The sequence below is a fragment of the Cynocephalus volans genome, chromosome 12, assembly GCF_027409185.1.
Source record: "Cynocephalus volans isolate mCynVol1 chromosome 12, mCynVol1.pri, whole genome shotgun sequence".
Classification (NCBI taxonomy): domain Eukaryota; kingdom Metazoa; phylum Chordata; class Mammalia; order Dermoptera; family Cynocephalidae; genus Cynocephalus; species Cynocephalus volans.
This window is the reverse complement of record NC_084471.1, coordinates 85,409,240-85,422,497: the sequence shown is the minus strand read 5'-3', so window position 1 is coordinate 85,422,497 and position 13,258 is coordinate 85,409,240. Positions and strand designations below refer to the sequence as shown.

Sequence of the window (13,258 nt, the reverse complement as noted above, 5' to 3'; positions counted from 1 at the left end):
ACTCTACTCGTTCAGTAACAAGTAATAGATTCAAATATTTTCCTCAAAATCCTTGCTGATGAATAACCATGAGTTTTAAATAATTTATCATTTCACAAGACTTATACATTTATCCAATTAAGCCTTTTGTTCCACACATATTTTCACTAGCATCAGTTGTACCACATCTTAGATTGTACTGAATTAGTGCTGCTCAACTCTTCTGGAAAGGTTCTTACCTATAGTTGTTCCATTTAGACTATTCATAGAGCCTAAGTCTTTAATCATTTCAAACTCGGCATTGATTTCTGAAATAAATAATTCAACAATTGAGCAACATTAGTCACATCTGACTCATGATGAGCCAAGAAAAGTCACTCAGAATTATTTACCTTGTTTTTTAATTGACTATTGATTTTGCTACCAATGCTCTCATCTCTTCAAGCAGCTATTCTCACCAAAAGGCCATTAGATTCAAACAAGTTTATTTTCTTGTTTAAATAACAAATTTATGAGGCAACTTTAATTAAACACAATTTTTAAAGTTCACCATCAGTAAATGGCTTTTCTTGCGTGACTAACAAATCCACTCAGAAACAATTTGGTTGCAGTCTGTGTGTGTGTGTGCATGTGTGTGTGTATGTGTGTGTGTAAAAATTCTGCTGTCTTGTGGTATTTCATTTTAAATTCTGTAATTTTTCTGACTATTGCTTTCCTGGTACTTGGAACTAATGTGATGAATGCTTAGTTTGATAAAATGACATATGTTATTTACTTTTAGTACAGTTATAGTCTCATTGCATAATAGCCACCATTTTTTGACATCTAATTCAATACAAAATAATCAACATTCCACTGTTCCTTAAAAGAGCAACAAAGTCTTTTCCCATTTTGGTATGACATGCAATAGAATAGAAAATGATAATAATGTTACAGCATGGCAATATTAATGGCACTCAAATGCAGTCAAATTGTAACCTTACCACTGCCATTTGTAATGCACCAAACAGCAGTGTGAATGGATGAGAGCACCACGTTTGATCTCTGTTGCAAATACTCATCTCTGCCATTGTAGTGCCAAAGCAGCCATAGACAATTTGTAAAACAATCTATGTGACTGTGGTCCAATTGAATTTTATTTATGGAAAATGGAGCTTGAATTTTATATAATTTTCATGTCATGAAACATTATTCTTTTTCCCAACCATTTAAAAATGTAAAAACCATTCTTATCTGGTGGGTTCTACAGAAACAGGCAACAGACAAGATTTGATTCCTTAGTGGTAGTTTGCTGATCCTTGATCTAAGTAAATGGTTGTGGTTTTAATCCACTAAATTTTAAAGTTGTGATACAGCAAAAACTGATATATTGACTATAAAACTATCTAACATGGGAAGAAAGAGGGGCTAAAAATGTCTATGACTTAGGTTTTGGAGTGGTTCTAAAAAATAAGGCAAATTCCTTATCCTCCATACTGAAAAGTCAAAAATAATGTCTGAAACTGTTAAATTAACATAAGAATGTGAAGCCATTTATACTTTTAGTTTACCACATGCTGTGAATATTCATACTCTTCATTACAGAATTAATGTATTTTTAAAGAGAAAAACTAAGTGAAAACATATGCACACACCACAAAGTGAAGAGCCCTCAAGAATCAAAAATGAATGAAGAAAATATTTTGAGAAACTTCAAGGCATTTTCTAATTGATTGCCTTGCCATCCAATAAAGAAAAAGAAAAAAAAAATATGGCACCTGTATAAATAAATGGAAGTTAATGAATTTTGCCTTGTGTCATTCATTCCAATCCATTCCAATCCATGAAACACTTTTTAAGCAAAAATTGCTGTTTGAGAAGGATTGTATTTCTTTTTCAGAATTTTAGCCTTCTTTTTCTTTATCTGCAATTCTGAAACCTCCTAAGTACCTGATTACTATTTCAATAACATGGGGAGTATGTTATTGGGAGTACACTTTCCTCTGTACATCTCTCATTTCAAATATTAGCACACAGGGTGGAATTTTTACCTCTTATTCATGGTGTCCAGCTCTTAACATCTTAACCTGGCAGGAGGACCAAACTAGCTGTAAATCTTCCCACCCAGACCACACTTGATTATTGTATGATGGCAAAATTAAACGTGAATAAAACAGCTAGAGCATTAGGGTGTTCTTGGAAGAATAAACACAAGTTGGAAGTCTAATGTGGATAGTGCAAAGTACAGGAAGGCAATCAATCATGTAAACATCAAATGAAAGGTTGGTAAGGAAGCCATTGGAGTCTGTCAGGCGCTCCCGGCAATAAATGGCTTATTCCATTTCTTTCCTTTTCACTCAATTTAGGAAAAGAAGTTCTATAAAATCTCTAACAGATCCCGAAAGGTTTTGTAAATTCTTATTGCTATTTAGAGATGTGCTACGAACAGAATGAGCTCCAACCCATTGAAGAGGATCTTTATATAAAATGGACACAAATATGTCACAATGTTATATATGTCCCTGACTTTTTTTCCTCCTCCCACAAACAGGAAACTGTTAAGGAAGCAATAATAGAAGAGCAGAAGCGGAGTGAAAAGGCTGTGGAAGAGGCGGTGAAAAGAACAAGAGATGAATTGATCGAGTATGTAAAGGAACAGAAAAGGGTAAGTATTTCCTGAAGAGTTTTCATTTGTACTTCCAAAAACTCAAGCAGTGGCTTTCATACATGAAATTTAAAAATATTTAGGCTGGCCAGTTAGCTCACTTGGTATAGCATGGAGCTGATAGCACCAAAGTCAGAGGTTCAAATCCCCATACCTAGAAAATAAAAAGGCGGGGTGGGGAACTGGCCGGTTAGCTCATTTGGTTAGAGTATGGTGTTGGTAACACCAAGGTCAACAGTTTGGATCCCCATTCCAACCAGCTGCCAAAAATAAATAATCTAAAATATTTAAAATGTCCTCTGTCATCTAATTTAGGAATATCCCTCTAAGGTTATTTTTCTGATATAGTTACATATTCTAATAATTATGTCTATAAGCATAAATCCCATCTGTCAACAAAAACCAACAGTGAATAATTTCTTGCTAGACTCCTAGAAATGACTATTTAGCATTTCTAATTTAACTTTACCCTCATGAAAAGAGGATAGTAAAGAGTTCTAGATTTTTTTTCTATACATTTGTTAATTTCTTATAATATTGATAGAAATTAGTTTGTACCATTTTAGCTTTCTGACTATGTTAACACCACTGCGTTTCTAATGGACTTTATTAGAGTTAGCAAGTAAAGCCTCGTCTACCATAGTCTTATTTCAAAATCATAACTCAGAATATACTTGAGAGAATTCAGAATGCATATTGAAGCTTTGCCAAATAGGTATTTCAGTACAATGTGGTTTTATTATGTGGGTCTGAGCAGAAGCTGAAAATAATGGATCAAACTTGTCTTTTCAACAAATGTTTAGTCTTCTTAAGTAATAGACAAGATAAAAAACACTTTAAGATGAGATATTTAATGTCATTTTCTCTGTCATAAACGAGTATTATATGATAAATTAGGTAATAAAATTTCTCACACACATTTTAGTGTTTAATTTATACATTTAGTATGTTTTATATTATATATAATTTCCGTATTATATTACATATGTACATATACAATATATTATAAACATATAACATGTATCAAGTGTTATATAACAAACATATAAATAAAACAGTGTGTATGAGGAAATTTGACATGCAACATCTAAACATAATTAATTGGTGGAGAAAATGGTAAAATATGTAGAAAGTGTAGGATATTATCCTGCAGTTGGCAGTTAAATAGTAGAGGAGAAGTGTAACAAAACTTCATGACACCACTTGAGTTCTACCCTCTTAGCCTGAAGTCAAATTTGGTGTGATACAAAGAAAATTCCCACCCCTCAATGGCTACCATTAGGTTTCAACAAAGGAGAATTTGTCACGAGAGGAAAAAATTGCTAAGTTGTCTTTCCAGATAAATTAACTGTTTGAAGAAGCATTTTATGTGTGATTAAATCTTTATTCATTCTCAGGGTATTTTTAGAAGAATTTTCACCCAAACAAATTCCTTATAGATGCCTAACCTTCTGAAGAGATAATTCTGAGCCAAAAACAGTCAATTAGCTTTTCAGGGAGTAATGTGTTCTCAGAAAATTCCTATTTTCATATGTACCCCCAAAGAGTTTATTTTAAATAATCTACTTTGAAAGTTGTAATGCAGCAAAGAAATTATAGATATTTTCCACATGCACAGAGGGATTGCGATAGTGTAAGAATTTAGATTTGAAATAAATTCAAGACTTCTTATGGGTATATCCTTTTTACCATCTTTTCTCTTTTTAATGATTTATTTCATTTCATTTCATTTTGGTAAGAATGCTTAACATGAAATCTACTCTCAACAAAATTTTTAAATGTACAATACATTGTCATTGACTATAGGTACAATGTTCTACAACAGATCTCGAGGGCTTATTCATCTTGGTTGACTGAAACTTTATGCCATCAATTAGGAGCTCACCAGTTCCCCCTCTCCCGAGCCCCTGGTATCCCTCTTTCCACTCTTTGAGTCTATGAATTTAACTATTTTAGATACTTCATGTAAGAGGAATCATAGGTCTTTCCATAACTGGCTCATTTCACTTAGCCTAATGCCCTCAAGGTTTGTCCATGTTTATTGCATATTACAGAATTTCCTTCTTTTTTAATGCTCAGTGGTATCCTGTTGCATCTATATACCACATTTTCTTCATCCGTTCATCTGCCAGTGGACATTTACATTTTTAAAATATTTTCTTAATAGTGTATAGCCAATCCTTATTTGAGCTCTAAATCTGGACAAGAGATTATAGAGCAAAGCAAACCCATTCATAAGATCATTTTGACCTAATATTTCTTTGATCAACATGGAAGATTTTTCTTAAAGAAAAAGAATTTTAAAAATCATATTATTTCTCATCAAAAGGAGGTATGCGGCTACCATAAGAAATGCTTAAAATAAGAATAAGAGATGCCTTTTTAAGAGTTGTCTGGTACCTGTGTGAGGTAAATTAACTCTTGAAGAGAACTGATAATGAATTCTGCCATTTAATCTGTGTGTTCTTGTAAATCACATTAAAGGACGAGTATTCATTTGTATTAGTCAGGTAAACCAGTTATCACATATAGAGATATTAATTTAATAAAAGCAACAACAAAATCATAACACCGTTAGTTTCCATTTGCATCAAAGTTCCACTTCTCTATGCTTGTTTCCTATATGTTAAGGAGAATAAATTTAATATCTACCTTATAGAGTTGTTATGAGTTAAAACATATAATAAAATAGAAAAGCTATAGTAAGAACTCAATAAGTATGTGCTATAATAATTATCATGTTTACCACATTATTTAAACAAAACAGAAACTACTAGTAGCATTATTTTTGCTAATTAAAAATGTACCTTCAGATTAGTGTTTGGCATTCTGTTTCTCTGAAGTTGACAGTGTGAATTCTAAAATTTTATTCTACTCCTGGTTACTAATTCACAGAAGATTAAAACTGATTTATTCAGTATTCTAATAGGAAATGTATTACTTCCACTTTGGGATTTCTGAGTTTTATTAATAACACATATTGTGGAATGCTTCTCTCTCTACAAACAGAAAAGCTATTTAAAAAAAAGGAAAGTAGATAAAATATGTGAAATGAAAACACCAACTAATTACTAGACCTCTTTTTTATGTAATTTGAAAAATTAAGATTCTCTATTTTCTTCTTCTTTCTAAAAATATATTTCAGTGTTTCAGCTTAATTATTATGAATATTTGAGGCTTGGAAAAATTTTCTCTCTTTCTCTCTCTCTCTCTCACACACACACACACACACACACACACAAACACACAAAGGCATCTCAGAACTTACACACTAATACTTAGAAGAAACTGAAGTTTTTTAGCAAATTCATAATCTTTGTGTCTCTTTCCAAAAGGGAAAATTAGGGAAATGCATCTGTACTTCTTTTGGAAGATGGATTTCTATTTGCATCAGAAAAGAACACATTTCCAGAACAAAAATTTTCCTTTCCCCTCTCCAGCTTTTCTTTTTCTTTTTTTTTTTAACTAGAGTCAACTTGAGATTTTCAGCATTAGACACCTCAAAAGCCTTGTGGTTCTGACTGGGCTTACATTCCAGTCTGTGAAATAATCTTCCTCCTCTCTTAAAATTTTCAAAAATCTTTGAAGGGAGAAGTTCAGTGTTGCTTTAGGTCCTGTCTTTATAGGTCTTTTGTCCTAAACAATTTCTTTGACATTGTCATTCTCTTACCAAATTCACTAAAAGTTTGAAATAAAGACTTTTTTCCCTGCGTGTTTTTCTTCAGTCTTTTACTTGTAAAGGACAGAGGAACAGAGAATGAAAAATTCAAAATGCTTAAGTTTTCAAATAACTTACAAATTAACCTACAGTATAAAATGTAGTGGAATCACAGTCTCCATAGAAGATAGCATAGCTTTCTCTGTGTATCTGAAATCAACAAGTTTTTAATCGGTTATCCAATCTTGTTAAATATCAGTTATACTCAGAATAAGAACTATACTAGAATTAAAATTAGAATTATACTGAGAATGCAGTTTTAATTTTAAATGCCACTTACCAATTTTTATGTGTACAATCAATAGGACTGTCACTAACTTTGTAAATACCCACTATTTCTCTAAATATCTTAGACAAAACAAAGGGGCTACCTATACATATACAAATTAGGTGAATCATAATTTATGCTCAAATTTTATCCTAAGTTATTTATTAAGACATATACATAGTACTTGTACTATTAGTCCAAATCATAGTCATAACCAAAGTTACTATGTAATCAAAATATCCAAATAAGGAGAGCTTTTTAAATAATCAATCAGAAAAATAATTCAAATTAATGATGAATCGGTTCCAGTGATAAAATGCCTTTTTTGTGAGTTTTTTACCTAATAGTCTTTTAAAAGTTTTCTCTGTAAAATCTAACTTGCTCAGCCCAAGGGGAAAAAAAAAATTACACTGAATTCACAAATTTAGTATGGAATTGAAAAACTAATGTTTTACAGCCTCACCTCTAATAAATTTTTCATAATATTTGATAGAAATTGTCTAATTGTTTAATGGATTTAGACATCTCCACTATAATTTCTATAACAGAGAAGAAAAGGCAAACAGGAAAACTTAAAAAGATTCAAAAATATAGCTAATTTGTCTGAGAATCCACTAGGTACATGCAAGTATAGTGATATACATTGAAAAGCCATACTATATTTTATTAAAATTAAAATTTTGGTTTCAAACTCTGCTGAATTACTATAAATTCTAGATCAGGGATAGCAAACTACAGCCCATGGGTCAAATCTGGCCTGCTTCCCTTTTTGTAAATAAAGTTTTATTGGAACACACAGCAACATCCATTCATTTATGTATTGTCCACTGGCTGGTTACATGCTACAATGGCAGAATTGAGTAGTTGAGAGAGACTATCAGGGCATTTAACCTAAAATATTTATCATCTGGTTCTTTGCAGAAAAATGCTTGTCAATGCCTATTCTATGTCATCAAAATCATCTTAAGGCGAAAATTTCTTCCTCTTAGTCCTTTAAAATTTTTATTCTTTTATTATGCCTCAGTATAGACAGTTGAAATCCCTTAGGTTCTATTCTAGAAAAGATTTCTCTCTTCATATTTAATTGCGAGGTAAGGTATCATCATATATCAGACCTGACCATTAGTGCTATAATCTTTATTTTATATAAAGGAGATTGTAGAAAAATGAGTTAGGAAAGCCCACATCCTTGATACTTCTCTAGGGAGGAAGAATTTGTGGTTTATAATGACCTATGGCCTTTGGATTAGAGTGGGGCCCAACCCATCCCACAAGGTAAGACTATTACACATGAGCTTGCTGTGAGAGAGGAAGTGTGAATAACATTCAGCAAGCAACAACTACTCACAGCCAAGCAGTGATTCCTAAAAAATAAAATCTCATCCAAATGTAATAAAAGATTATTTTTTTTTCCTCTCAAAAACCAGAATTATGGCCTTTTCTAAATCACCTCCAGGAAAATAACCTTCACTTTAGAGGATTTGTTTAATTTAGATTTTTAGAGAGGAATAAGGAACAACTGTCTTCACTTCAAAGGTTTTGTGGTCAAGGCATTGTCAGAATTTCTTAATTATGAAAAGATTCTCTACAGTTTTGCTTCAGTATTCTTGGGTGTTTGCATCTCAGACTTCTAAAAGGTAATATTTAGCCAAAATGAATTTTCTTTAGTACCTGACCAGTTTTGCAGTAAATTGATTTAAAGGCAAGTTTTTGATATCTTGTGGTACCTTATTTTTCTCATTTTAATAATATACAAGGTCTATATTATATATTATATAATATGTATTATATGTTATATATTATATATATTATATATAGCAGGTCTCTCATGTCTCTTACAGTTCTAAAATTCTCTTGAGACTATGAGTAACATTTTCCTTGACAACTGATAAACAATATCATAGTACATTATTATATATAGTTATTTTATACATTACTTATACATTAGTACAGAAAAATGTCACTTTTCTAACATTCCCCAGCCTCCTGCTCCATTGTCATCCTAATTAATTAGTTTTTCTTCTATTCAACCTGGGGTAGGATCTATAATTGTATATGCAAGATTCAGCATCTGCTGTCTAGAGCATCTGCCCTTGTAACTTGTGATTTGGGTCTCATATTTGAAAATGCTTTTATCTGACCAAAACATATTAAATGAGTAATATGCCCTCACATTTAGTTGTTGCATATGCTTTCAGTTGTACCTCATTTTTCGATGCCAGAGGGAATTTATTTAGCCTACTCTGCATAACCTGTATTTTAATTCCAACCATCAGAAATTTACATTCCAAATTTGTAAAATTTCACCTATTTCAGGTGAAATTGGCATAATAATAAACAAATTGAAAAATATTTGGATTTAGAAAAAATAGCCAGTACAAACTATTTGCCAAATGGTGTTTCAACTAGGTCATAAATTTATCCTTCTCCCTAAATTTAAAGAGTAGAAAATTTGATTTAAAAGAAGGGTTAGGGAAACCAAAGTTAATATAGGTGTGTTCCAAAAACTTATTTACTGTTTTTATATCTTAAACTCTTCTTTAAAAGTTTATTTCATAAAATATACTTTAAAATCAAATTTACCTCCCAGTTTATATTTTAACAATCTTGATCCTCTTTCTTGTTTTGCTGGACTCATTTGCCCAAGAATAATCTTGAAAGAACTAACTGATGTGAATAATCACAGAGTTTGGTGAGGCAAATTTGTTGCTCATTTCCATTTCAACAGTGGAGTAATTGAGAAGATATTAAAGATATAGCTCAGTGCTTAAATTAAATCCCATTATTCCTGTATCAGGGAATATAATATGTGTTCCAACTTAAAATTAAAACATAAATTTATGCATGTGCACATAATAAATAATTTGGTACAACAATTAATGTAATTTTTTAAAATTGGCTTTAGAAAACCATTTTCACTTAAATAAAAACAAAAATTCTAAGTCAAAGTACCATGAGTATAAAGACTTTCTTTGGGGCTATTTAGTTTCTAAAAATGTTTATCTCTCTTTTCACGTAATAATTTAAAATGTTTATCTAAATAATCACTTCTTGAATTATTACAATGGCAGCTTTAATCATTGATAAAAGGTTTCAACTTAAAAAAAAAAAATTCAGGTAAGTTTTCTCCATTAGTGCACTGTACTTAAGTTCTTAAAACTTAGATGGTGATAAGAATTGATTCAAATCAAAGACAAAGCAACGAAGTGTCAACTTTGAGTCAATAGGCCATGGCAGTCATTGAAGGCCTGTGATGAGGTACAGGAAGCTGAGATGGATGGGTCAAACTATGTGAAGTGTTTACTTAAAATGGCTAGAAATCTCATAACATAAATGGTGAGAACAACTAATCCAGAAGGAAAACCAGAGGTCAAACCTAGAGGAAGCAGTAGCTATCAAAAGGCCCCAAAATTGAAATGATGACAACAATGATGATGAAAACTAAGACTTATATAACATTTACTAGGTTCCAGGCACTAATCGAAGGATTTCATTTATGTGTGTGTGTGCGTGTTCATTATGCACAACAATAGATACTAGCTCTCTAAGTACAAAGCTAGAAAGTGATAGTCTGGCTCTGAAGTCTGAGCTGTTAACCATTAGGCAAATTACCTCTGTGGGCAAATAAAGAATAAGGACAAAAGTTTATGAGTAGGTCAGAAAAGAGGAATGAAAGTTTTGGGTTGAAAGCCAAGAAGAACAAGAGCATAAGAGGGCCTCGTTTTTCAGTTTTGTTAGCTGTGGTACTATGGTTCTATGTTGTGTCTGTCAGATCAAAACAGCTACGGAGGACCGGGAGCACCATGTCTTTAAAAAGCTTTAAGTCTTGTTTTGGAAGGAAAGTATAAGAGCATATTCCTTAAGTAATTCTATGAGGTCAAAGTAATGGCTTGAAGCAATAATAGACACCATACACATGGCAGTGCTTGAATAAAGGTCAAATACATTAGGCTGACTATAGTTGACAGAAGAATTCCAGAAGATCACTTAAGACTCTGGGTGTTTAGAATGGATTTTTGATTTCCGCCACATGGAAACTGAAATTTGGATTGGGCTATATAGTAAAAACAGGATAGACAATAGTCTATGAGAAACCAAAGGATTTGGTCTCTTACAGGATTAAGCAAATTTATATATGAAGATTTTTATATAGAAGTCTATTTTCTAGATTTTTTATATACCTTTTGGTTGCAGTTCTGAAATAACTTGTTTCATGAAGCTGATTATTGGGGGCAATAGATATGGAGAGAATTTTTTTAGTTTACTATGTTGACCCTTAGAAGTCATGCACACACACGCACACGGGGGTACTTCTAAAAGCTCATGGAAAATAGAATTAAAAGATAATATGAATCTTTTCGTGAACTTTTTGAAGTACCTTCATATGTGTTATGGAGAGAAGGAGGACCTTCATTTATTCATGAGCTATTTTTTAAGGTCCCACAATTGCCTCCACTGTGCTACTACATCCAAAGCTATTAAACTATTTAGAAGGCAATGAAGAATGAACTCGTATTCCAAATCACCAGCATCTTGATCTATCTATATATCTACATAGCAGGCATCTGCATTGTGAAGGTTAATTCTAGATGTGAACTTGGTTAGATGAAGGAATGCTGAGAAACCTGGTAAAGCTACCCATTTAGGTATGTCCATTGATTAGTATGAAAGTCTGAGTGGCCTGGGTGGGAAAGACCCTCCCTCGATGTGGGTGGGAACCATCCAATCTGCTGGGGATCCAGAGAGAACAAAAGACAGAGGAAAGAGGTGAAGCGCTCTCTCTCTATCTGCTGGAGCTGGGATACACTCTTCTCTCCTGACCGTGGACATCAGAGCTTGAAACTCTTCAGCTTTTGGGTTCCTGGACTTTCACCAAGGACACCATGACCTTCCCTGGTTTTGAGGCCTTTGGACTTGGACTGAGCCATGCTACCGGCATCCACTTTATAGACAGCCTATTGTGGGACCTAGTCACATGAGCTAATTCCCCTAATAAATCCCTCTCATATACTTATAACATATCCTATTGATTCTGTCTCTCTGGAGAACCCTGACTAATACATGCATATACTCTTCCTTATCCCATCTTAGGCTAGGTACTCAGAAGCTTCAGTAGAAATGTTTTTTGTTTTTGTTTTTTCATTCTATAAAGATATACTGAGTACCTTTATTAGTTTGAGCACTGTGCTCAGGATACAATGATAACAAGATAATCAAGAAAGGGAGCTTATATCCTAGTATCCATAACAGAAATATATATTTGTTTAGCAACTGAAGTTCACAAATATTTTACATATATTATTTGCCTCTTAAAATCACCTGCATGTTTACTATTCTGGTTTTACACACCAGAAAATCGAAGATGATAGAAAAGTTGACTTTTCCAAGATTATGTCTGATAAACAGCATGGCTAAGACTTGAGTTTTCCTGTCCTTGATCTGGTGCTCTTTCCACCACATCACACCAACTGGCCTGGTCAACTTCATGTATACTAGCAGTTTTATTGTACCATGTAGGATGAAGGCAATATCTGAAGGTGATTATCATGGTCCACCGTAGTTAGAACCAATAAAGAGCTACAGCTGTAACACGAACAACTAAGAGAGCTACAAGGATGTGAGGTACTCAGTGATACTGAAAAGGACTAGTCAAGAAAACAGTGAGCCCGCGTGTCACCATTATTATATTCTTTTCTTATGGTACTTTATAAAACCATGTCCAGTTTTGAGTTCCATATTTAGGAAAAGATGTTCATGTTTTCTGTAAATCAGTTTTCACAATGAACTAATAAGTATATAACCTTGGAGAAGAGTTTGAAAGATCTGAGCTTGTTCAACTGAAGAAAAAGTTAATTACTGTAAAAATTCAGTATCACAGAAAACATTTTCTTGATAGGACCTCAACACTGAAATTCCTAGAAATGTTAAAACTTAAATGGAAATCTAAGTAAAATGTTCTGTATCAGAAAAAATAAATAAAACAACCATTTGTTGAGTGCTAAGTTTGTACAAGATACTATAATGGGTACTTTATATATACTGTCTCACTTAATCCTCAAAACAACCCTAAAATAATATTTGCATTTTACAGGTAAGAAAAATTGAGGATCAATGATATTAGATAACTACCCAAGATCAATAAAAGAGAGAGTCAAAATTTTGCCTTAGTACTATGTGACTGCAATCCATGTAGGAAGTTGTGGGATCTTAGTAACTCTTTAAGACTGATTGAAAATTTTAATTTACGCATTATTTTTCATATAGTATTTTAGGAATTATTAGTGTCTCCACTAATAGGCTTTTAGTATACCTTTCTGCTTTTACAGGCTGCATTTAATTTGTACCTTTTCAATATATATAAGACCTTGATTAATTGGGAAGATAAGTAGAAAGACCTGGACAGAAACACACACACCTCACTTGAAATTATGTGTTTCAAACATACTGTTTGAAATTATGTGTTACATACAATTTATAAATCATTTAAAAATAGCTTTTTCTCTCATTTTAATTTTTGAATATCCTAGCAAAGACTATTGGTTTAGACTCTTTAAATATTATTTCATTTCTGCAGTGTTTTAAGGTTTTGATTTTAACAGGCCTAATGTATTCCTAATTATCATGACCATATTAGGTTGTAATAGAAGAC

The 13,258-nt window shown here is 32.5% G+C and overlaps 1 protein-coding gene across 1 annotated transcript in view; it reads left to right on the top strand.

Annotated features, from left to right (window-relative positions):
• CCDC91 (coiled-coil domain containing 91) overlaps window positions 1–13,258 on the top strand; it is a 367,928-nt gene that overhangs the window by 297,251 nt on the left and 57,419 nt on the right. Inside the window, exon 12 of the mRNA XM_063075363.1 lies at window positions 2,510–2,623. Within this exon, the coding sequence (XP_062931433.1) occupies window positions 2,510–2,623 (114 nt within the window). The remainder of the gene's footprint in view (window positions 1–2,509; window positions 2,624–13,258) is intronic.